Source organism: Urocitellus parryii, chromosome 5 (assembly GCF_045843805.1).
Source record: "Urocitellus parryii isolate mUroPar1 chromosome 5, mUroPar1.hap1, whole genome shotgun sequence".
Classification (NCBI taxonomy): Eukaryota; Metazoa; Chordata; class Mammalia; order Rodentia; family Sciuridae; genus Urocitellus; species Urocitellus parryii.
Window position 1 is genome coordinate 156,349,950 of NC_135535.1, and position 26,795 is coordinate 156,376,744.

General features: G+C 40.1%; 1 protein-coding gene across 2 annotated transcripts in view; it reads right to left on the bottom strand.

Annotated features, from left to right (window-relative positions):
• Positions 1–12,588: 12,588 nt before the first annotated feature.
• Positions 12,589–26,795, bottom strand: part of Pbld (phenazine biosynthesis like protein domain containing) — a 55,870-nt gene continuing 41,663 nt past the window's right edge. For both annotated transcript variants that reach the window (XM_077798493.1, XM_026394628.2), the window contains exons 3-10: positions 26,104–26,203; positions 25,210–25,308; positions 21,181–21,290; positions 21,062–21,091; positions 18,389–18,477; positions 17,960–18,138; positions 15,304–15,366; positions 12,589–13,863 (exon numbers count right to left, since the gene is read on the bottom strand). In XM_077798493.1, the coding sequence (XP_077654619.1) occupies positions 13,751–13,863; positions 15,304–15,366; positions 17,960–18,138; positions 18,389–18,477; positions 21,062–21,091; positions 21,181–21,290; positions 25,210–25,308; positions 26,104–26,203 (783 nt within the window). In that variant the 3' untranslated portion in view covers positions 12,589–13,750. The remainder of the gene's footprint in view (positions 13,864–15,303; positions 15,367–17,959; positions 18,139–18,388; positions 18,478–21,061; positions 21,092–21,180; positions 21,291–25,209; positions 25,309–26,103; positions 26,204–26,795) is intronic.

Genomic DNA, 26,795 nt, shown 5'->3' on the forward strand with positions numbered 1-26,795 from the left:
ATAGTCAAGGAGCCAGTTCTCTCACGATGAACAAACTCTCTTGGCAGCCATGAGTAAAGAAGGATTGGAAAAAGCAGTTGGTAGTTTTAGGCAGAAGTTTTTAAATATGGGGGGCCCTTCAACTATAGGAATCATAGCACAGGAGAGCCACAAGCCTTGAAGATTTGTCTTCCATGGTACAGAATGATGCTTTTTAATTTATGTTTTAGGAGCATCCATGCCAGGAGTGACAGTAATTAATGAGCTAGTGTAAAGCTGCCCCAGCTAGGCTATGCCCAGTGTTTCCTGGCTTATGTTAGGAAAGCTTGAGAGAATCAGTGTGTGCTAATTAATTGGTCTTCAGGTAGTAACTAAATCAAAGGTATCTTGGGTACCCTGGGAAGCCAATCTCCTCTTTCCTGAGAATCAATCAGCTCAAGATTGATGAAGGGCTACGAAGGTCAGGCTTAGAAACACGGAGCCATCTGCCAACTCTCTAGGGTTGGTACCTGCAGTAGAGCAATTTTAGAAGAACAGGTGTTGGCTTTTAACTTACCTCTTCTTTTCTTTTATGCTGAAATCATGATTTTAGCTGGAAAGAACGTCCAGTTGCTTGATGAAATTCACAAACTGTCTATTGTAACTTAAAATAACCTGACCCAAAGGTATTGCAATAACCTCAACTGGCTATTACACAAAGTCATAGGCCATGCATCCGACAGTGGCCACTCTGGCCTCCCCAGGAGCATTTGGCAGCATCAATGACTACAAGGCACTGTCCCAGCAGGGTTAAGCCAAGGAGACTAATAAGCCCTCTAAATGATGCAGGACTAGGGAATGCAGCCAAGTAGGTCCATCTACTTTCAGAGCATGCTTGAGAGCTCACCAAGTTCTTGAAAGCTGACACGTGTTTCTGATTCTTTAAAAGTTTCTTTGGGTTCATTCAGCTAAGAACATTTTCAAAAGTCTCTTTGATAATCATCTGTAAGTACATCCATATGTTTGGTGACAATATTTCATTGACAGGATTGCATTTGTTTCACTGAAATTTAAAAAAAAATTACATGAGGTTTTTTTTTTTTTTCTTCTAAATGAAATCATTCTTTGTTCCTGCTAACCTTTATACCCAAATTTTCTAAGACTATGGGGAATTACCCAAAACCCTCTGTGGCACACTATATTTTCCCAAACTAGCTGTAGTCAAATATATTCCATCCCATTTGTTCTTCTTACAATGGAGATTGACACTCTTCTCTCTAAAGGTGTCCTGCCCTTGAGCCTAGATAGGCCTTTGTAAATGTCTTCATCACCAGAAGGCAACAGGAGCCCAGAGGCTGAGGCAAGAGGATCATAAGTTTGAGGCCAACTTGGACAACCAAGCGAGACCCTGTCTCAAAAAGTGAAAAGGGATTGGGATATGGTGGAGTGTTAGAGTGGATGTCCTCAGTGGTAGAGTGCCCCTGGGTTCAACCCTAGTACTGTAAAGTAAAAAAAGAAAGAAAGGAAGAAAGACAGAAAGAAGAGAAAGCAACAGAAGTACAGCTGTGTAATTTTACCTCATAAAAGGAGACAGAGCTTCCACCGGCTTTCTCAGGCCTTGTGCCTTAGGGGCCAAGCCAACAGGGAGGCAGTACAGCCGTCCTAAACCCACCATGCTGGAAACATTAGGCAGAGAGACCGTACTGAGATAAAGATGGTCAAGGAGTTCCAACTGTTTTAGCTCCAGCTGTTTGAGTGTTCCCTACATAGGCTCCAAAGATGTGTCAGAACAAGCCTTCAGGTGACCATAGCCACCATAACTGAGTTCCTCAAGTTCCTCCATTCCTAAATGGAGTACAGACAAGTCTTCCTCGCTGTCCTGTGCAAATTTCTGACCCACAGAATCTGTGAGCATAACGAAGGACTTTTAGGCCTCTAAATTTGAGGGATACACAGGATAATAACCAGAACTGGGAGTTAGGGGAATATTCCTTAAAGTGCCAAAAGGCCATCAGATTTCTAGTCACACAGCCTGGTTTTGAATTCAGACCCAACCACCTTTCTAACTGAGTAACCTTAAACAGTCAGTTTCTTCTCAGGGCATTGCTTGCCTCATCTGTAAAACAGGGATAATAATAATGGCTGACTAAACATATATTATATTTTTAAAAATATTTTTTTAGTTGTAGATGGACACAATATCTTTATTTTTTTATTTTATGTGGTGCTGAGAAGCAAACTTAGTGCCTCACGCACGTGGGACAAGTGCTCTACCACAGAGCTACAACCCCAGCCCCACATATATCACATTTTAAAAATCAAGATGCAGGGCTGGGGATGTGGCTCAAGCAGTAGCGCACTCACCTGGCATGTGTGCAGCCCGGGTTCGATCCTCAGCACCACATACAAACAAAGATGTTGTGTCCGCCAAAAACTAAAAAAAAATAAATATTAAAATTCAAAAAAAAATCAAGATGCAGAACCATGTGATTAGTTAAGTTACCCTTTATATATATATATATACACACACACATACATACACACACACATACACAAAGATATGTGTATATGCACAACCATATGCACAACTTGTACTTGCATAAATACGTCTGGAAAAATACAAATTGATAATAGTGATTGTCACTGAGGAAGGGAAAGGTAGAAAAGGGATCAGTGGTGGGAGGGAGACTTAGTTTTCACTTTTGCATACTTTGTGTTACTTTATGATTTTTCTTTATGGTACTGGGGATTGAACCCAGGGGCACTCAACCACTGAGCCACATCCCCAGCCCTTTTTGTATTTTATTTAGAGACAGGGTCTCGCTGAGTTGGTTAGTGCCTCACTAAGTTGCTGAAGTTGGCTTTGAACATGCAATTCTCCTGCCTCCGCTTCCTGAGCTGCTGGGATGTATTATTTGACTCTTTACCAAGAGTCAACTTGTATTTTAAAATAATTATAAAATTAAACAAATTCTGGGAAATTATATGGCAGAATATATATAATGAAGATTCAAATGTTTAATAAAAATAACAATGAAAACAGTACATTGTTGGTATAGAAAAAAAACAAGTGATAAATACAATAGAATAGAGGGGTCAGAAACAGTCAATCACATCTGGAGGGTGGGCATTTGAGGGAGGTAGCACTTCAGATCATGGGAAAGTATGGACTCTACAAATATTGATCAACTTGAAATCTCATGCTTATCATCACACAATTATCATATATTCATATAATACTGATTTGAAACAATAATCTGTTGGACAAATATTAAGCAAATATTATTCCTGGAGCCATTATTCTGAGCAGTTTCACCAACTGTCAGAATCCTGTGTTATCTCATGGAGCTGCCACTGCAGGGACCAAGCCGCCCAGCCCCCTCCACAGTACTGCATCCCCGTTCAGGACCAAACTCCCAGAACGTTTCTGTTTTGAGTGAGCCTGAGTAGCAGGCCCACCCTCAGATTTGCAGAGAGAAGTAACATCTGGTTGCTTTGGCTTCCATGGGGAAAGTTGGGCACTCTCTCCTTATACTACTCATAGAGAATTTCCCAGCTCAAGGTGCCAGGATGATGGTGCTTGGATGCTGAATAACCCCAAACAATTAATGTTCATCACAACAAAAAGCCATGAAATTAAAAAAAAAAAAAAAAAAAAGGCATGTGGTGCTTTTAATCTATCCTGAGCTAAAATTTCCCTGTGATTTAGCTATCCTTGAATTTACCGGAGGCCTCCTTATCTAAATGGTCTCATTCCTTCCTAGGCTCCAACAGCACAAGGTTATAAATCCTCTTATTCTGATTCAACACACAAGGGTACTCCTGATCCCTAGGAGTTCACAATTTCCCACTCACCTGATGTTCTCTACATTGTACAAAAGTCTAGTGTATAATTTTAACTCTCTTCTATAACCCATCCCATAGATCAATGGTCTCTGTTAAAACAGTCTGCATGAATGTAAAACAGAGCAATACTTCTATAACAGAATTTCACTGAGAACTACATACATTTTGATATAGGGATCAATTCCTACTGGAAAATATTACAATATTAGTGCACAGTGATTAATTAATATTGCCAAGTAAACTCCCTAATAGTGCATAAAATAAAGTTTATTTTGGCTGCCCTAAAAGTGAATGTTTCTTATTCTTGCAGGTCTCAGCAGCCCAACTTGTTCTGCATATGGTTGCATGTTTAATTAGTGATCCTTCTGTAAGTGTCTGCAATTAGCACTGTGATGATTAATAAAATAACTACTTTAAAGCTCCATTTAGCTAGCAGAACTGCACAATCAGGTATAATTAATTCATCATTAATAAATCATGGCTGATTAACTAATCTGTTTATTACCAACACATTACTGAACAGTTCCCACCTGAGCACAGCTAATTTTTCTATGCTGAACAGAACTGGAAGCTAATAAAAAATTAAAAAAAAAAAGCTCCTCTAAAAGTGCACTAAGCAGCAAGTATATTGGTATAGTCAGGGAGATTTTGAGGCAATGCACATTTAAAAGTCATTGAGCTGCCTAGGCAATTGTCACTTGGGAGTGAAGGAAGTGGTGGTGAAATCTGGGAGCCAGAAAACCCAGTGGTTCTCAAATTAAATTTAATTTGAGAACCACTGGGTTTTCTGGCTCCCAGATTTGGGGCTTTTTTAAACCCCAAATGCTGGGCCCTATCCAGTTGGTCTGGGATAGGGCCTGTGAATTTGCATTTCTAAAAGCTCTTAAGTGATGCTGATGCTGATGATGAAGGACCACACTTGGAGAACCACAGTACTACCCTACCCTTTCTCTTATACCATGGCTGACTCACAATTGCTAATTCTATATAGACGAATGGATGAATAGATAGATAAATAGCTGTTGTTGTAATACTGGGGAATAAAACTCAGGGCCACTTTACCACTGAGCTACACTCCCAGCCCTTTTTATTAATTTATATATTTTTATTTACTTTTTGGTACCAGGAATTGAACCCACAGGCGCTTAACCTCTGAGTTCAATCCCAGCCCTTTTTATTTTTTATTTAGATACAGGGTCTCACTAAGTTGCATAAAGCCTTGTTAAGTTGCTGAAGCTGTCTTTGAACTTGAGATCCTCCTGTCTCAACCTCTTGAACCGCTTGGATTACAGGCATGCGCTACCATACCTGGCCCCCTTTTTTTTTAATTTTTGAGACAGATGTCATAAATTTGCAGAGGCTAGCTTCCAACTTGCTATCCTCCTGCCTCTGCCCTGAGTCACTGGGATTACGGGCATGAACCACTGTGCCTGATTTCTTCTATAGATTTTAATAGTTTTTAAAAAATCAATAACTTTTAGTATCATTTATCTGTCCTTATATTTATAGATTGTCTAGCCAGTTGGATTATTAATTTAAGAATTACTGATTTTTAATTTTTCTCTTTTTCCCCACAAAACTTAAAAATTACTTTATAGATGTGGGAAATCTAGACAAAACCCACACACACCCTGAGCATTCACTTCTGAATCTATTCTGCCCTGGTCTTTCTAAACCCTCTCCTATAACACTCCCCTGACTATGCCATAGCACTTGGTATCTGTGCCATATGCAGGCCCTAATCACAGACCAGCAAAAGTGCTCATTATCTTTTCACAAAAGGATTAGCCTGGTCTCCCTGGTTAAAAGGAGTCCCTTGAGAGTTTGTATACTCCCTCTCTAATCTCCTTTGCAGTCTGTCCCTCAGCTCTCTACCCTGCTAGCTTCCAGCAGGGTGCCTTATAACAGGAGACAGCAAATCTTAACATTGCTTTTTACGACCATATAAGATTGCTTAACAGCACATTAGACCCAAAGGCTGTGAATTCAGATCTCAGCTGAGCACCTAACTTGCAGGATTCAGGGAATGATAGCAAGTGGGATCCCCACTCTAGAAAGAGGAAAACCCTTTGAAAATTAAACCACAAAACAAAGTAAGTCAAAGAAGAGAAAATCAGGTTAACCTAAAAGCAATGGTTCTCTACAGAATGATGGATTTTGCCCTCGCCCAATAAAAGGGGATCATTTGGCAATGTCCAGCAACATTAAAGAAACCTGATGGCTTGACTATAATCTGATCTAAGTGGAAAGACAGGGCTGATCAGCATGAGGCCCTGGGAAAGCTTGTTCAGGGATATAAGCTTTGACAGGACCCAGGCAGGTTGGATCTGAGAAAGGCTGGGCCGAAAAAAAAAGGAGCTCTGCTGTGAGTCGGGATATGCTGCAGACTCACATCTCACACCGGTGCAGACTAAAGTCAGCATATCTCACAAAAATGCTGTTTAAAAAAAAATGTATAAAGCAAGCAGGGAAGTAAGAACATTAACAAGACATTCAATAATATTAAGTAATTGTTCATCATTTTTTGGATGTTATATTAGTTTTCAATTGCTGTATATCAGTATTACCACAAAAGTAGTAACTGAAAACAATACATATTTACTAGTCTACAGTTTCTGTGGGTCAGGAATCTAGGCATGACTGGGTCTTCTGGAAGCTGAAATCAAGGCGCTGTCTAGGGCTGGGGTCTCAGTCCTATGAATGCTTAACTGGAGAAATATCAGCTTCCAAATGAACTCAGGTTATCTGCAGAGTTCAGTTCCTAGCACTTGCAGGACTGAGGGTTTGGCTAGAGGTTGCTCTTGCCTTCTAGTGGCCACCCTCATTTCTTTTTGGGTTCCCCTCTGTGGTACCTTGCTTCCTCAAGGTTTGCAAAGAAGGAAAAAACCTCCTCCTGCAAGACTGTAGTTCCATCTTTTGTAACACCATCATGTAATGGGCATATGTAATCAGACACATGCCATTGTCTTTGTTGTACTTTTTAGTTAGAAGAAAGTCACACTCAAGTGGAGGTAATTGCACGAGGGCATGAACACTAGGGAGCAGGAATCATAGGGCCACTTTAAGAATCTGTCTACTGAGGCTGGGGTTGTGGCTCAGTGGTAGAGTGCTCGCCTAGCATGCATGAGGCACTGGGTTTGATTCTCAGCGCCACATAAATGTAAAATAAAGATATTGTGTCCACTAAAAAATAAATATTTTTTAAAAAAAAAATAATCTGTCTACTGCTGGGCACCATGGCACAAGCCTGTAATCTTAGTGACTCGGGAGAACAAGGCAGAATTGCAAATTCAAAGCCAGCCTCAGCAATTTAGAGAGGCCCTAAGTAACTTAGCAAGACCTTGGGTCAAATAAAAATTAAAAAGGGCTGGGGATGTGGCTCAGGGGTTGAGCATCCCTGGGTTCAATCCCCAATACCATGAAAAAAAAAAAAAAAGAGAATCTGTCTACCACAGGTATGATTGTTATGAAGGTTAGTGTTTCCTTTTTTCAGAGTTTGTTTGTTTGTTTGTTTACTTATTTATTTATTTATTTTTGGTGTTAGGAATCAAAACCAGGGCTCTATGTGTGCTAAGTGTGTTATACACTAAGCTACATTCCAAGCAATGGTTCTCAACAGGGCGATGAATTTTGCGCTCCCCCAAGAAAGGGGGATCATTTGGCAATGTCTAGCAACATTAAAGAAATCTGATGGCTTGACTATAATCTGATCTAAGTCCCATTGTACTTTTATTTTAAAGACAAATACTGACATATTTGCTAATAAGAGTATATAATGGGAGACTGGGGCTGTAGCTCAGTGGTGGAGCACCTGCCTCACACATGTGAGGTACTGGGTTCGATCCTCAGCACCACATAATAATAAATAAAGATATTTTTTAAAGGGTATATAATGGGGGCTGGGACTGTGGCTCAGTGGTAGAGCACTTGCCTAGCACGTGTGAGGCACTGGGTTGGATTCTCAGCACCACATATAAATAAATGAATGAAATAAAGGTCCATCAAAATCTAAAAATAGGGCTCAGGCTGTGGCTCAGTGGTTGAGTGCTTGTCTAGCACATGCAAGGCGCTGGGTTTGATCCTCAACACCACATAAAAATAAAAACAAATAAAAATAAAGGTATTGTATCCAACTATAACACCAAAAAATTTTTTAAAAAACTAAAAAAATATATATTTTTTAGAAAAAGAGTACATAATGTCTATCTGGAATTTGCTTCAAAATAATCCAGGAAGAGAGGAAGTGGGTGGAGGTATAGATAATTGGTCATACATTAAAAAACCTTTGAACCATGCTGGGAGTATAGTTTAGTGATAGACCATGTGTTGTGTTAGCATGTTCAAAACCCCAGGTTCAATCCCCAACACTAAAAAGTTGAGGGGAAAAAAAACCCAAAAACCTGTTATACCTGGGTGAAAGTTTCATGGGGACTCATTATATTCTAATTTTAAATGTTTGAAATTTTCTTAATAAAATTAATATGTGCTAGCTTAGTTATTTGTATCTGTAATTCCAATTTACTCTTGAGTTTGAGGCAAAAGGATTATAAATTTGAGGCCCGCCTAGCCAACTTACCAAGCCCTTGTCTCAAAAGAAAAAATAAAAAGAGATGGGGATATAGTTCAGTACAGCAGCATTGGGTCCAATCCCCAGTACCACAAAAAGAAAAAAAAATTAAATAATAAAAAGGTCTGGGGATATAGCTCAGAGGTAGCTTGCCCCTGGGTTCAATGTCCAGTATTACATACATACATACATACATATTAAAAATCTCAGTTTCTATGGATCAGGAATTGAGAGCAGCTTGAGTCTACAAGTTCAAAGCCAGACTGGACAACATAATGAGACCTCAATCTCAAAAGAAAATCAATGAGAAAAAAATAATGAATTGATAAAGACAGCATGTTACCTCACAATTCAGTGAATTAAAACAGCAAACATAAGCCAAGAATGCCTGTAATCAAGCTACTCAGGAGGCTGAGGAAGGAGGATCACAAGTTCAAGAGTGTGATCTAGCCTCTGCAATTTAGTGAGAACTGTCACAAAATTTAAAACAATAGTAAGAAGGACTGGGGATATAGCTCAGTGGTGAGTGCTTCCCTAGAACGTGCAAATCCCTGGGTTCAATCTCCAGTATCAGAAAAAAAAAAAATTGTTAACCTAGTTTCTGTGAATCAGGAATCTGGAGCAGCTTATCTGAGTGCCTCTGGCTCAGGGCATCTCACAAAGCTATGGTCAAGGCATCAACAGGGCTGCCGTCATTTGAAGATCCGCTTCCAAGCTCATTCATGTGGCTGTTGGTTATAGGCCTCAGTTTCTTGCTACATGAATCTCTTTCCAAGCTGTGCATGGTGAGATAGCTGGCTTCTCATGGGAAAAGTGATGCAAGAGAGACAGACAGGCAGAAACCAACCAGAACAGAAGGTTCTGTGTTTTACAACCTGCTCTCAGAAGCAGGTTCTGAGTTTTACAACCTGCTCTGCCATCAGCCTCAGAAACCAACCCTGGTACAGTGAGGGAGGGGAGTGCAAAAAGGTCTGAAAAGCAGAAGATGGGGTCACTGGGAGCCACTTTGGAGACAGGCTATCATTGTGTATAAGACAAAAACTGAATGTTGCCAAAAGTGTCCTTGAAAATCCCACCTAAAAATCTATAAAGTTTGGTAGGCCGATACAAAATTCATAAAGCCCAGCATTGCCAGTTTTTTCTACAGAGCTGGAACACATTGTTGCATGCTAGATGAAGTTGTTGGTTTGAGTTAGGGACAGTGGTTGTTCTAAAAAGAAATCTACCTAAAAACTAAGATCACATTTGACCCCAACCTGAGCGCATGTGGTCCAGTTCAAGTAAATGACATGAGATGTGATGAGATTTTAATGTACTGGTGAAATATATTATCACGTCTGGATGAAGTTCATTTAGCTGACTCTCCTTGTTTTGACTCCACGGAGCTTTCCAATTACAATGTAACTTTCCAGACAGATAAATGTGAAGAAATTGCTCTAATCTAATGTACTCCATGGTGCTGTGATTTAAATGTCCCCTTCAAAACTCATGTTGAAATTTGATTGCAGTTGTGGCAGTATGAAGATGCAGGACTTTATGCTGGATGTAGCTTAAGTGGTAGAGTACTTACCTACAATGTTCAAGACCCTGGGTTCAACCCCCAATACCACCACCACCAAAACAAAACAAACAAACTCACTATGTCATAGGGGCACTGCCCTCAGGAACAGATTAAGGTTATTCTTCAGAGAATATGTGTTATTTCTACCCCCTCTTATGCTCCCTGACCATGTAATGACTTCTGTCATTTTATGATGCAGCAAGAAGACCTTCACTGCTGGGCATGGTATCACACACCTGTAATCTCAGAAATTCAGGAAGCTGAGGCAGGAGGATCATACGTTTGAGGCCATCCTCAGCAACTGAGATACTGTCTCAAAATAAAAAATAAAAAAGACAGGGGATATAGCTTAATGGTAGAGCACCCTGGGTTCAATCCCCAGTATTGAAAATAAACTAATTAATTAATTAGGATAAAAAGGAAGAAGACCCTCCCCAGATGGTAGCACCTTGATATTAAACTTCCCATTCTCTAGAACCATAAGTCAAAAAAATTTCTATTCTTTCTAAACTACCCAGTCTGTGGTATTCTCTTATAGCATCAGAAAATGGGCTAGTATACATGACTACATTTCTTATTTGTAAAATAACAAATTGGCATTTTGACTTTACCTATCATTCTCTGTGCACTAAGTTAATGTGTGTCTGCATCTGAGAGATGGCTTAATTCCTGGTGTATTTGCATAATAGGGTTCCTGAGACCCTACCCCTAAGACTGTGAACTTTGATGAATCTACCCAAGTAATGCCACCCTAGGGGGAATTAAGCCATCTAAGTGGCCTGAAAACCTTCCTGGGTGTGGCAGCTCTGTGTTGTACATAGAACATACCCATGTGCTCTTAGACATTTCTCTACTCCTTTGCTATTAGATGGGCCTATGTGACCAGTCCTAGTCAACAGTTTGTGAACATAACTGACACCTATCACTTCTGATCCAAAGCACAGTGAGGTTCTATACCACCTCTCCTCCTGATGCAGCAAACAGGAGACCAGATGGCAGAATGAAAAAGTCTGACCGGGTTGCTGCATGATATAAGGAGCAGAACCACTCCTGACCTATAGTAGATAAGTGAGAGGAAATTAATGTTTGCTATTTTAGCTGCCGTGATTTTTTCCATATTTTTATTGGTGAATTATAATTATACATAATGATGGAATTCATTGTTTCTAGCCACTATGATTTTGTATATATTTCAGACTTTGGCACAGCCTAACCTACTTCAATACAGCAGGGGATGCCAACTTGCTGGAATCACTTTTTTCAGCCAATGGCTAGGATATATTTCTAAGGCTCTCCCTCCATGTTCTCTTATGTTCCTTCTTGGGAAGATCAGGTAGGTTAAGGTAAAAAGAAGTGGAAGAGGCAGGAAAAAACTTGGCTGGAACTAGTGTTTAAAAGCACTCTCAAACCTTCTGCTCATATTAGCAGAAAACTCATTGCACACATATGCTAATCCTAGAGGCTCTGTATTCTAAAGACATCATTTCCTTTCCTGTTTTTTGCAGTTCTGATTATTGACCCAAGGGGGTGCTCTACCACTGACCTATGTCCCAGCCTTTTAGTTTTTTGTTGTTTTTTAAATTGGTGGTTCTTCTTCTTCCCCCCTCCCCCTCCCCCTCCCTCTCTCCCTTTTCCTCCTCCTCCTCCTCCTCCTCCTCCTCCTCCTCCTCTTCCTCTTCTTCTTCTTCTTCTTCTTCTTCTTCTTCTGTATGTGTAGAGGGGGAGGGGGTCTTCTTATTTATACATGATAATAGAATCCATTTAATAAAATTATACAAGTGTGGAATATATATTATTCTAATTAGGATCCCACGATGGTGGGATTCACTTAGGTATTTATTATTTTGAGACAGGGGCTTGCTAAATTGTGGAAGCTGCCCTGAAACATGAGACCTTCTTGCCTCAGTCACTTAAGCAGCTGGGATTACAAGCATGTGCCGCCACACCTGGCTTCATTTCCACTTGTCTATTCTTTCAGATATGCCCATCCTGCCCTGTCCCTGCTTCTCAGGCTGCTGCTACATTATGTACTTACGGTCACAGTCAACCTTCAGAGGCTCAGTAAATACAGTAAGCATGATCTGTTGTGCTGACTATTCTGACTCAACTGTACATTGCTACATGGATAATTTTTTTTTAAAATGACTTCCAAAAATGGATACATGGTTTGAAATATATGCAGATACAGAGTCTTGTGCTACCAATAGCAACTTTGCAAAAAACAATTCAGAGGGGGCTGGGGATGTGGCTCAGTGGTAGAGAAGCTGCCTGGCATGTATTAGACCCTGGGTTCCATCTCCAGCAACCCCCCGCCCCCACCAAAAAAAAATTCAGAGTTCTCTCAGTAACTGTTTCCCAAAAATATCTATTAAAAATTAGCCTATATAAATTAGAATAAGAATTTAAAAAAAAATAAGAAAAAAAAAGCATACATTTGAGAGAGCAGATTCAGGCTCTTTCAACTACGGATTTATATAAAATTCTTCATATATTTCAGTCTCAGATTGGAAAAACTTCATACATCATGAAAACCCTGCAGTGATTCTTGCTCTTGGAATCATGATCCATGGCTATGTCATGATAAGTTGTGAGGCATGTGAGAGGCCAGGGGTCACTCATTAAGCTGAGACATGAAAGCTGGGAAATTATTTATTTTTATTGCCAATCAAAAGAGACATAAGATTAATGCAACAATAAATTCACTCTTTAATGCAATTAAGGTGAAAAACTAGGGACTTTACAGGGACATAACTAATCAGCCTGTGGTTCTTGAAATGGCTAAGAATTGGCATCAGTGTTAAACACTTGAAACAATTCAAAACATTCCCCATCCCAAAATCAACTCTAGGTATTCAATATTATAGATTTAACTGAATATGAAGTTATGTTAAAACATTTTATTAAGAGAAGAATCCCTTTTAAGTTATCACTCTAAGGTCACATATCAAAAAAGATTAGCCAAGCACTGTGGCACATGCCTATAATCCCAGCCATTTGGGAGGCTGTGGCAGGAAAACCACAAGTTTGAAGCCTCCCTTGGCAACTTAGTGAGACTTTGCTTCAAAGTCAAAAATCAAAAAGGGTTGGGGATGTAGGTTAGTGATAGGACCCAAATGAGTTCAATCCCTAGTACCAGAAAAAAAGGAAAAATTAAAAGATTTCATTACTTTTAGTGTGTAATTTTACAATGACAGGAATATACATTTTTTTGTTTTAATTTTTGGTTATGTCCTAATTTTTAGTTATTGTACTTGAGGGCAGCAATGAAGTGAACGATTTTTATATACATTAGAGTTACTTCCATTCTTATCCCGACACATGAGCTATTTTTCACTTTGCTATCTTCACAACCCATGCTTGTGCACATAAATTCATATTCTCCATATTCACAGCATAACATTGCAAACATTTTATAGCCTACTGTACTTTTTCTTAGTGTTCTACCATGAAATAGTTTTCTAACTCCACATAGTTATTGAGCCTTTAAAATGGCTGCAAAAGGTACTCACACCTAAGTTTAAATGGTTTAATTTCACTTCTACTAAATGTATTTCTCATTCTTTGATGTGTAGTTATAATCAAAATGAGTGACATTATTTTTTGCTACTCATTATTTACATTTCAAATACACTCAGTTCAAACGCCATTAGTTAATTAGTCTGGAAGCATTACTAAATTTCCATCAACATGTCTTATCTTCCTAACATGAGGATTAATTAAGTGGACTACCATGCTAATTTGCTAAAGGCAGCCATTCTATTTCCTTACATGGAAACAATGGTTTGTTGTTATAGATAGCAGCATTACAGCACAAGTATCTAGGCTGTCAGTGTGCCCTCCAGGACAAGGGCAGCACCACCCTTAATGTCAATTCTTCCTTCAGGTCGCAGTGAAATGAACAGTTCTCCTCCTCGAGGGGAACACTGAAATGCTAAAAAAATAAAATAAAATGAGTCACAAATTATGAACACTTTCACACTCTGTATTAACAGAAGATAACGAAAGACCTCTTATTATAAACCCTGGAGTTGAAGACTTGGTGGCACATGCATGTAATCCCAGTGACTCAGGAGGCTGAGGCAGGAGGCTCATGAGTTTGAAGCCAGCTTCAGCAATTTAGCAAGGCCCTAAGCAACTCAGTGAGACCCTGTCTCTAAATAAAATATAAAAAAGGCTGGGAATGTGACACAATGGTTAAATGCCCTGGGTTCAATCCCTGGTACCAAAAAATATATAAAAAAATAAAAATTTATACAGAAAATAATAAACCCCAGAGTCCTCCCAAGTCAGTTTAAAATATAAATTTCTTCATCTAGGGGTTGGGGTTGTGGCTCAGTGGTAGAGCGATTGCCTAGCACATATGAGGCACTGGGTTCAATCCTCAGCACCATATAAAAATAAATAAATAGAATAAAGTATCGTGTCCATCTACAACTACAGAATTAAAAAAAAATCCTTCATCTATTCATGGCATTGTCCACCTCCCCTCCCTTCTCTTGAAGATTGAGAGGGACATAAACATAATTTGATGTACAAAACATACAACCATGCCTCTTCCCTTCCTGGGCCTTTTCCTGCACCACTTCCTCTAGTGTTTCCCGTAATGCCCCAGCTACACTCAACACTTAGCTTTCTCTAGGTGTAAGCAAGGATGTGTGAAAAGCAAGAGGCATGGACCAGCAGTCTAAGAAGATGAAGAGGGGTGGTCTTGGCCCTCCTGAGAAGGCCCCATCTTCTCATTCTAAAGAGGACAGAGGGAGTTCATTCAATCATAACATATTCAAGCAACCACATGTGCCATGGCAGACAAAAGAGCATGGCCTTAGCCTTCCAGGGGCTCAGTGCTTAGGAGAATAATTAGACTCACCAAGGAAAGAGAAGAGCTACCTTGCTATCCACTAGGATCACAGAGGCCTAATCCTCCCACTAAGTCAGACCTGCATCCTTTGGGGTTAGAGTCCTGCTTTGATGATCAGAACATGCAGCCTCCATTGGCTTTAGCCCTGAGCAATATATCATCACCAGGGGATTTGGTTCAAGAGCAATTTCGATTAATCCTGTGACTAACAATAAGATGTAAGTTAACCTTAGTCATCATCCAGTCTCAATCTATCACATTATGAATAACTTCTCTGAGCCAAAGTTATACAGCAATTTAATTCTATTCAACAAAAACTTATTGGGCATTTATTGTGTCAGGAGTATTTGTGTATTGGGGGAAGCAGAGGTGGAGGATGTTTGAGGTGGTAGATATTTAAGAATATTTAGGGATATTTCACATGGAAGAGCCTTAACACCTCACTACATTTTCAAGGGGATAGTGCATATGTGAAGGAACACTAGCTTAAAGTTAGACAAAGAGATGTCTTACCATGCATTTCTTGCTTCCCCAGCTGCTGGGACCAGTAGCTGCCGAGAACAGTGTGTGCAGACCCTGAATAGAGATGAAATATTATAACAATCCCAAAGGAAACAGGGGTGACTTCACAGTAAATTTATAAGCATTTACAATTAATTGTAGCTTGAGTAACCTTAGGTCATTTAATCTTTATATTGACCAGGCCACAGCAGAATGTGGAATTATGAATGGAGATAGAAAGGAACACACAGAATTTACTAATAAGCTCCTCCAAATCATATATCAAATCTGCCTTACTGTTTCTGAAGACTGAATTAGACTTTGGGTTTTATTATTTATTTATTTAATTTTTTAAATTTTTTTTTTTAATTTTTTGTACCAGAGATTAAAAGCAGAGGCACTTAACCACTAAGCCACATTCCTTACTTAGCCCTTTTTATTTTTTTTAAATTTTGAGACAGAGTCTTGCTAAGTTGTTTAGGGCCTTGCTAAGTTGATGACACTGGTCTTGAACTTTCAATCCCCCTGTCTTAGCTTCCTGAGTCACTGAAGTTACAGGTATGTGCCATCACTCCTGGCTGCTGGTTTTAATTCTTATCTATCAGTTTTCTATCAGCTCTTGGTAGGAAAACCAGGCCTTCACATAAATATTTCTACATCTTTCCAGGAAAGTATCTTCTTCCTCTTAGAGTCCATATTCAAGGAAAGTGGGGAGTTCTGACCAAAAAGCCAATTTTTTTTTCTCTAAGCAAATATTCTTGGGCTTTGGAGGTCAAAAGAAATTTTCTTTAGAGTCAAATATTTTTTTTTTCAAAAGATCAGAGATTGGATATAAAAATGAAGAAACAAAATGTGAAGTCATCACTAACAGAAAAGTCTTTGGAGGAGAAAAGAATGAAATGTTCCCTGCTTCAGGAAAACTTACTGTTAGGGAATATAAGTAGGGAGACCGACTGTCCTGGTTTGCCCAAGATTAACCTGCTTTAGCACGGGAATTCCACATTCCAAAAAACCCTTAAGTTCCCAAGAAAACCTCAAAACTTGGTCATCATGATCTAAAAACCTTCCCACTCTAGGAAAAAAAAAAAAAAACATAATGAGGGAAGGGTGAGGACACGTGTTCTTTGTGCCAATTAAAATCTTTGGAAAGCAGCTGTGCATGTGGAAATCTTCTCAGAAATTCTCTTCCATGGGGAGAGGTTACATTGGACTGTTTCAATGTTGTTGGGCATTTTCCTGAGTCTTCAAAAGTGCTTGTTTGCTGAGCTTTGAATTTCACATGTTTTGTTCCTCAGAGAGTAACTCAGTCAAAGTCCTGAACCAGCCTGGTCTTTACCATCTGACCAGAATGGGAACCACAAAGTCTCTACCCAGCCTCCTCCAGCCTCATCCCACCCAGAAACCTGCTCCATCAAGCATCCCCACCCTTGCTGCTCAGCCTACTATTCTTAAAGAGGATGGAAATGGGACACAGCCTGGGTGTGGTGGCATATGCCTGTAATCCCAGCAACTCAGGAGGCTGAGATAGGAGGATTGCAAATTTGAGCCCAGCCTGGGCAATTTATCAAGGCCCTCAGCAACTTAATGAGACCTTGTCTCAAAATTTAAAAAAGAAATGAAAAGGGCTGGTAAGTAGTTCAGTGACCCTGGGTTCAATCTCCAGTAGAAAGAAAGAGGTTTGACATTCCTACCCATCTCGGATTTCATCCCTTTGCATCAGGCTAGTGGGATACCTAGAGATATTGGCTCAGGAGATCCAGTTTCTGGTTATGAAAACAGTAGTTGTTGCATACTGACCGTGTGCCAGGCACTGTACTAAGCACTGAACATGCATCATGTTTACATAATCATGGGAAGTATCATCCACATTTTATAGAGGAGGAAACTGAGATTTTAAAAATGTTGTTACCTGCCCAAGGTCAAGAAACAGGAAGCTAGCCATGCAAACCCAGGCTGTTGTCACCACAGTTGGACCCTGTAATATCTCCTTTATAGTGTGTTTGTCACATGAGATTTCAGTGAGAGGATGGAGGGGCAAGGAGAAAGAGAGAAACAAAAGCAGCTCAGAGACACATTTCTTTTTTTTTTTTCCCTCACATCATCATACATGTATTTAGTATAACGACAAGGGTCTCCTTCCATCTTCCGTGCAATTCCCCTTCTCCCTCCCATTCCCTCCCACCTCTCTTCTTAGATTGGGTAGAGAGAGGTGATGGGAGGGGAGGGCATGGGAAGGGGGGATAGGAAGGGCAACAGAATAAAATAGATACTAGTATTGCTGTTATGTATAAACGTGGCTGTATAACCAATGTGATTCTGCAACCTGTACACTTGGAAAAATGAGAAATTATACCCCATTTGATTCAAATGTATGATATGTCAAGATCATTGTATTGTCATGAGCAACTAATTAAAAAAAGGCAGCTCAGGGACTGGGGCTGGGGCTTAGCGGTAGTGCACTTTGCCTGGCATGTGTGAAGCACTGGGTTCGAGTCTCGACATCAATTATACATAAATAAAATAAAGGTGTATCAACAACTAAAAAAACATTTTAAAAAAGAAGCTCAGAACCAAGGAAACCTGAAAGGTGACATGAAGGATACTTAAATAGCTACATGTGTCCTCCTGTTTCATGTTTAACCCTCCCCTGGACTTAAGGAAAAAGTACCTGTTACAGGATCTTCAGCCACACCAACCCATGGTGCAAAATATCTGGAGTAAAAATCAAATGCTTGGGTCTGCCCGACAGCCTCTCCTTTTAGGGTAAGAATGAGTCCTCGCACCTTCCCTGTGTTTTCAACTTGCAGCAGGTTCTCCGTTTTCACTTTCAGAGTCTCCAGAAATGACCTTGTTCATAAAAGGATGGATTAGGGAAAACCCATTTCACAGACCTCCCCACTACACAGAATGTGTAACAGGCCCGGGGAAGCTTGCCCAGACAGCTCAGCAGGAGAGGACGGAAGGGCCAGTGGTAGTATCTCTCTAGAAAGAACCTGGTCACAAGAGTCATGGTTTGACAGGACACAGCACAGACAGACCAAGCCAGCAGGTGCTCAGCCCTCCTCATAGTGCTGACACAGCTAACGATCACATTTACCTTTCATAAGAATCACTGAGCCGGACAAGGAGTTTCCGGGTATCTGGAGAATAGCGGATATCCTGGACCAGTGTGTTGCCTATGGCCATCTGTGGACATGGACCAAAAACTCCTCAGGAGCACATCTGCAGTCAAGTTCTTGATCACCTCAATGGGGAATGACCTTTCATTGAGCATCTGTTGTGAGCTAGGCAACCCCATGTTCTTCAGTCTCCAAGTGCATTAGCTCACTTTGGGGGCTTAAAGTATTGTTCAAAGATGTCCAGTTTCCTAGCTACCCAAAGGGCCTCTCAGGAGCCACTTAGCTCACCCTCTGCCAGCCTCAAAGTAGGCAAGGCCCACGAGTGGTTACCACATGCCTGAAGGCACAAACTCCTTTCAATGGGTATCTTCCCCACAGAGGAGACTCAGAGAGCCCAGGGTTTCTCTCTCACAGCACACCCATCCTGATCCAGATCTGGAGTTGAAGCTCTGAACCCAACTCTTAACTAATAGGGGCTTCATTCTCATCTCTTGGAATTGTTCTTGTGAGTGGCACATAAATAACATATGTAGAGTACCTGCAGCAACAACTAGAACATTCCACATGTTAGAACTCAAGTGGAGACTAGGGAACTTGTCTTGTGCTGCTCTGCTCAGAAGGCACACCACTTACACTTGGGTGGTATGGTACAGATCAGTCACACAACATTTTCTCAAGATACCTGAGTTCACTCTACCTAAGACTACACTTAACCTTGCTCAAACCCAAGAACATTATTTGTTTGTTTGGAAATGGCTTGGTGCTGAGGGAGGTTATGAGGGGACAATTTCCTCTCCAAAAGTCATCCTTTGGGACCACCCCAGCCTCCAGGTGAAGCAGATGATTACATAACTGTCTATGGCCATCCTTAGGTGGCTTTGGCTTCTCTAGGACTGAGCTGCTCAAGCTCCCACAGCCAAGACTCCCTCTGCCTTGGGTGGTACTTGGGCTTTATACCTCAATGGCACAAAGAGGTAGAAACCCTATGGATTGACCAATGGCCCTTCCCAAAGAAACGGGAACTCTGACAGCCAGATCCCATCTGCTCTCTACCCTCAGCAAACTGCCCTTCTCTGCCTGAATTCACACATTGATTTAAAAGTTTATTTCTCGGGGCTGGGGATGTGGCTCAAGCGGTAGCGCGCTCGCCTGGCATGCGTGCGGCCCGGGTTCGATTCTCAGCACCACATACAAACAAAGATGTTGTGTCCGCCGAAAAACTAAAAAATAAATATTAAAATTCTCTCTCTCTCTTTTAAAAAAAATAAATAAAAATAAAAGTTTATTTCTCAGCTGGGAATCTGAATACCAGTTTCTAGGAAGGAACACAAAATAACACGCTCATGACAAATGGACCTTTATTATCCTATTTTACAAATGCTGACTCTGAGGCTTAGAGAGACCAGGTGAAGTTTTTTCTTTCCTGAACAAGGTCGACCATGATGAATATTTTCCAGGTTCTCACCAATGTGAATAAAGCAATTAATTTATAAATTTGGCTTATCTATCTCCTGAAACTCAAGCCATGGGTGAAGCTGGGTATAAAATCAGAATCCATGATACTCAATTATACTCTTTGAAAACTTAGATGAAACAAAACACTAAAGATATTATAAATGCTCTAGTTGTAAATTCACTGAGAAACACTCCAATGGAACCCACAATAGACCATTTAACAGAATCATTTACTTCCCTGCACACTAAGCACCTGGGCATCTGGGGCTGCTCTGGCCCCAGAACTACTGTAGGATAATTGTAGTGTCTACCTCACAAGATAATATTCAGAATTATATGAAACAATGCAAGTGAAACACTTAGTCGTGGTATTGCACAGAGGAGGCTCTCAAAAACACTATTATTATATTGTTGTTGTTGTTATTACTCTTATCATTCGACACATGCTCATGGAAGATCCATGAGGGGGCCAGGCTGTGTCTTGTCTTCTCTGGAAGCACCCACACTTTCCTGGTCTCCACCAAAGCACACCCTCCCTCCTCAGTCTCTCTTCCACAAATACTGGAGACACTAACAACTGTCAGGCAGCTTCCATTGTTGTTTGTTGTTTGTATGGATTTCTTGGAATGGCCATTTCTGTCAGAAATCCCAACTCTCATATCTAAACTTCTGTGGCCATGCCTCAGGCCCATTTCTATCTTTATAGCTAGAAATGGATAGAAATTCCACATCCCCTCTTTGTCTAAAGGTTTGTGTTCTCCCAGACACTTAACATCTCCTGAAGATGTCCTACTCTCTTTCTTGCACCTCCTTCAGGTCTTTCAGTCTGCCCCCACAAGTCTTTCTCTCATCCTGGAAGCTAATGCTGATTTTTCTTTTTCTTCAATGCTGGGGATGAAGCCCAGGGCCTTGCACATGCCCGGCAATTGCTCTAAGTGCTCTACCACTGAGCTCCAGCCCCAGCCCTAACACAGACAAAAGTAAAATAGATAAATAAGTAGTCAACTTTCTCACCAAACAGATAGAATATTAAAATTTAAACCTGAAATTACCAAGCACTATTCAGCTAAGATTCCATTAGAACATTTATACTGGTAGAGGACTATCTTTCAGGATCAAATCATATCAAATCTTTGTGTTCAAATGATAATAAATGAATGAATCACATAGGCTCAGATTTGATTCTTTTCACCAACCTTTATCAGGTCCTCTACTTCATGGAAGTCCTAAAAGTGGAAAAAAAAACATAAAATCATTGTAAAATAGACAAGCTGTTGGTTATACATATTTTGTGTCATAATTAAAAAGAGCTGACCTGTGGGTAGGTCGGATAAAGAGGAAAATCCAGGATGATACCATCCTCTGCTCTTCTGGCCTTTAGTTCCCCACTCAGAGTGACAAAGGTTAGCGTGTTATTTGTGTTTTCTGGCCAAAAATAAAAATAAAAAAGAATCAAGAAAATAAACTGTTGTACGTTTGTATATCTATTTCAATCACCTTAGTGTTGTCTTAAGATTTTCTAAATTGCTGAGGCTGGCTTTAAACTTGCAATCCTCCTGCCTCAGCCTCTAAGCCACTGGGATTACAGCACGAGCCACCATGCCTGGCATGTCTTCAGATTTTCTGGCAGTGCTGTCCTTTCCTGTGATGGAGGCTCAGGTCTGAGTTGCTGGGGTCTCAAGTGGAGAAAACCCTCACTGGTTTCTAACTTGAGAACAAGGAATACAACTATTGCAATGTGTCATCATACTGCAAGGCTTTGTAATTTGACTCCTATCTGCTTACTAAATATGCTCTTGAGCAAATTATTTAACTTCCTTAAGCCTCAGTTTTCTCAGCTATAAAATGGGGTTAGAGTTAGGGGTGTGGCTCAGTGGCAGAGCACCTGCCTATGTGCACTAAGCCTTGGGTTTGATCTCCAGCATGGAGGGAAAAATGGGGTAATAAGTAAGTGTACCTGATAGAGCTGCTATCATGTTTCTTTTCTTTTTTTTTCTTTTGTTATCGGGATTGACTCAGGGGTACTTTACCACTAAGCCATATCCCCAGCCCTTTTTATTTTTTGAGACAGTGGATCACTAAGTTGCTGAGGCTGGTCTTGAACTTGTGATCCTCTTGCCTCAGCTTCTCCAGTCACTGGGATAATGTTTTCTAATGCAGATTTTAAAATATCCATCAACGATAACTATAGAATCATAAACTTGATTAGTTTAAGATGTTCTCTCTTTTTTTGCCTTGAAATAACAGATTCATTCTCTTACTGTTCTGAAGGCAGAAGTCTAAAATCAAAGTGTCAGTAGAACCATGTGACCTACAAAGGCTACAGGGAAGAATCCTTGCTTTTTCCATTGTCTGATAAATCCAGTTGTTCCTTAACTTGTTTTGTGTGTGTGTGTGTCGGGGGGAGATGTTGTTGTTGTTGTTTTCTTTTTAGTTACACATAACAGTAGAATCCATTTTGACACAATTATACATACCTGGATTATACCTTATTCTAATTCAGACCTCAGTACCTTTCCTTCCCCTGATCCCTGCTCCCCTCCCTCTATTATCTTTTTACCATTTATCCATAGTTATTATTATTTTTCTAAGTTAATTCCTTGTGGATGTACACAGTGGTGAGATTCACTGGTCATGTATTCATATATGAACATAGGAAATTTATGTCCAATTCATTCTACTGTCTTTCCTGTTCCCCTTCCATTCCCTTTATTCCCCTTTGTCTAATCCAATGAACTTCTATTCTCTGCTCCCCATTATTGTGGATCATATTTAAGATATTCTAAGGAGATGACAAAACAGGTAATTGTGAACAATAGTCTTATGTGCAAACAAATCAAGTTCACCCTAAGTAAACCAAGCTATATATAAAAAAATTGACTTAAAGAATGTACCACAGGGGCTGGGGATGTAGCTCAGTTGATAGAGTGTTTGCCTCATGTGCACAAGGCCCTGGGTTCAACACCACCAAAAAAAAAAAAAAAAAAAAAGAATGTACCACAGGGCTGGGGAGTATGGTTCAGTGGTAGAATTCTTGCCTAGCATGTGTGAGACACTGGGTTCAATTCTCAGCAATGCATATAAATAAATGAATAAAATAAAGGTCCATCAACAACTAAAATATATATATATATAAATATTTTTTAAAAAATAATGTACCACAATTCAAAGTCAGCCTCAGCAACTTAGCAAGGTTCTAAGCAACTCAGTGAGACCCTGTCTCTAAATAAAATACTGAGTGCCCTGGGGTTCCATCCCAGTACCCAAAACAAAACAAAAAATGGACCACAAATGCTGCCATATCCCTTTGTGAACCAACTTAGGTTATTCATCTAACATTTTTTTTTTATCTAACCTTTTTTTTAAATTTGTAAACTAATTTTTTCTCTAATATTTCTGTAAAATTTAACTATTTCTCAAAGAAATTCAGCATTGCATACTAACTCACTGAGCATAAAATTTACATTCTGAAACCCAAAGCTTAATTTTTCTCATTATAATTGGTGTAAGACATAATTTGCAAAGCATTTTTTTTCACACGTCATCTCATCTAAACTTAAGACTCCATAGGAGACTGAGAGATTATTATTCCAAACCTCAGAGCCATTCCAACCAATGTGGGACCCTGCTTTCAAAAGACTCAGTTCAACTTCATTAAGCCCTTCTTTTCAAGATAGAGTTCCTACACAATTTTTTTTTTCTTTTTTTCTTTTGTTTTGGGCTGGGGATGTGGCTCAAGCGGTAGCGTGCTCGCCTGGCATGCGTGCAGCCCGGGTTCGATCCTCAGCACCACATACAAACAAAGATGTTGTGTCTGCCGAAAACTAAAAAAAAATAAATAAAAATTCTCTCTCTCTCTCTCCCTCTCCCTCTTTAAAAAAAAAAAAAAAAAAAAACAATATTTCAGGATGTTTGCTTTTCTTCACTCTGGTCCCTTATGCACATAAACCCAAATCATCTTCTTGTATGCTGGGTTACATGATAGAGGGCTCTGGGTCTAGCCCTTTCTGCTAAGCCTGTCCTCCCTCGGGACGCTCCAGATACTCAGATCAAATTTACTGCAGCTTTGCATTTGCTGCTGCCTCTCTATGATGCTGATCCACCCACTCCAGCTCTTTGCTCAGGAGACTTTGTCTCATTCTTCACCCCAAAGGTCTATCTCTCTAGAGGGTGCTGGTATCCAGATTCTATCTCCCACCTTGGGGCTGGGACTAGGTGAAGCAAGGAAGTCCAAGAAAGTGCCAAATTTAAGGAGGCACCTGTTCTCAGGTGCAACCTTGAAGCTTGCTTGCTTTTCCACGCCCTGACTCTGCTCCCAGTAGTCTGACAGCTGACAGCTCTCAGCTGAGTCTCTCTCTGGGAATTGCCCTTAGCCAAAGAGGGGTACTTTACCCAAAGTAATGCTTCTTTTCAGGCCTTGAGAGTTGGTTCACGGAGGGTAAAAAGACCTGAACTTTTGCCTCTGTTCTGAACTTTACCAGTTGAAAAAACTTCCAGCTTCATAGCTCCTGTGGCCTGAGCCAAGGTCTGTCTTTGTTGCTACTACTTTTCAGGTCCACCTCTTCCTCTCTTCAATCCTGCTTTCTTGAGCCCAATCCTGAGCCCAAGAAAAATTCCCCTCAATTCTTCCTGAGTACAAATGTCTCGCAGCCTGTTTCCTGGGAGAGTTTGCCCTGTGACATCTTCCTTTACCATCACCATCTGAAGTAACTCACCTAAGACCTTCCTTTCCCAGCTGCCCACTTCCAGGCTCTGTCACATCATCCTGTTTCTGTGTTACATTTCTGTTTGTTGTCTTCTCTTTTTGGGCATTTCCAGACATTTTTCTATCCCATTCCCACAAATCCTTGAGGGTTATCATGCAAATAAGAACTGGCAGGATTAAGGGGCTGCACCATCTTAAGGTAAATATTGATGGTCAGGACTCAGGAATCTTTAAAATTCAGAGCAAAGAAATTCTTATTATAGAACAAATTTCAATGTATGTCCCAATATTTGGAACAAGGTGTGCCTGTGGTTCCCCAGTATCATATCATGTGAGGCACTTATTCTGCCCTAGCCAATCCCCCTGCTATGTTGGTCACAAAAAACCCCAGAGATCTATTTATAATAAAATGGCTTTCCAGGGAACAACCCAAGAATGCCCACTGAATACTCATAAAGGCTAAAGTGTGATTAAAGGTTGCTTTTTTTTTTTTTTTTTTTTGCACCATGTATTGTATGAAATAAACTGCAATACCTTTATACCACTCACTTTGGTCCACTAGAAAGAGTGGATGAGAATTTTTAAAAATATATATTTGCTATAGCTAAGTGATAGGTTCATTAAAGAAATTCACATTACTTATTTTGTAAAACAGCACAGCCGAAGATGCCAGGGTGGCATGACCACAGAGCGGGACCTCACTCGCTGGTGTGAACCACCTTAGTCCAAAGCAGGAACCTTCAGAGGAGGAAAAGTCAAACAGAGACAAGGTTATTCCTCTAAGAGCAGATTGCAAACTTTTCATTTTCTTCTTTCCTAAATACATCACTAGCATGATTAATACCAAAACTCGTTGTGAAAGGATGAGTGCAGGCTAGACCAGCATCCCAGGGCCCCTGGCTCTAGATCTGGAGCTGAAACATTCAGGTTCACCAAACACCCTCCTAGTCCATTTTGTATTGTTACAATGGAATGCCATATGTTGGGTAATTTATAAAGAAAATAAATTTAATTCTTATAGTTGAGGAGGCTGGGAAGTGCAAGGTCACGGGGCCTATGACTGATAAGGGCCTTTTTGCTGCATCATCCCACAGCTGAAGGCAGACATGCAAGAAAACTCATATGCATGAGCACTTGAGCAAGATGGGACCAAACTTACTTCTATAAGAAGTTCATTCTTGAGACAATGAACCCACTCCCACAATAATGACATTAATCCATCACCTTTCATTAGTCCCTACCCGCAACATTTGCATTGGGAATTCAGTTTCTAATACATGAATTATTGGAGATGCTGGGGTCTCATAGCCCCTTCAAGGGCCTGCCCCCAATGAGCTAACTCATCTGGGGGTGACACATTTAAACCATAGCATACCCTTTACCTGAGATGAACCAAAAAGCAAATCAGAATCTTCTAGATCTACTATCTGCATACAAATAATAAATGAGAATTTCCCTTACATAAAATCATTCCCTCCCAAAAAGGAACTTCTGGTGCCATTCAAGAGGGTAAGAAAAAAAATGCATATTTACTTTGTGTGAAGTTGTCTGTTGGGTTCAGTTTTTGGATAAAAGCAGTTTCAGAGAGGTTCATCTCCCGGGCAATTTTTTGATGCAAGTCTTCATCCAATTTCTTAATTAGAAACAAAAATATTATTGAGACTCCAGAAACAGATCAGACTTGTTTGGATAGCAAGTACCATTAGCTAACATAACAATTTATTAATATTAAAATATATACACTTGGGGCTGGGGGTGTGGCTCAAGCGGTAGCGCGCTCGCCTGGCATGCGTGCGGCCTGGGTTCGATCCTCAGCACCACATACAAACAAAGATGTTGTGTCTGCCGAAAAATAAATAAATAAATATATTTAAAAAAAAAAAAAAAAAAAAAAATATATATATACACTTAAAAGGAAATTCAAGTTACATGCCAAGGAATTCAAGACACTTTCACAAAGATTATTTTCCAGAAATTGATACTTGCAGTGTCCTGTGAAGAAAAATTATAAATGTGCAAAGCTAAGACAGACTGAAAACTCAACTGGCCTGGTCTTTTATCAGATTAATGTCTAGTCTGAATTCATGCGCTCTCTTCTAAAACCAATTTCCACAAAAGGAAATTCCTCAATCTTCCATGCTAAGTTGGATACTGAAATGTTCAGTAGCTACTCTTGCCAGGTTAAACCGCTCCTCCCCCCTTTTTTCATGGGTCACTCCCTCTTG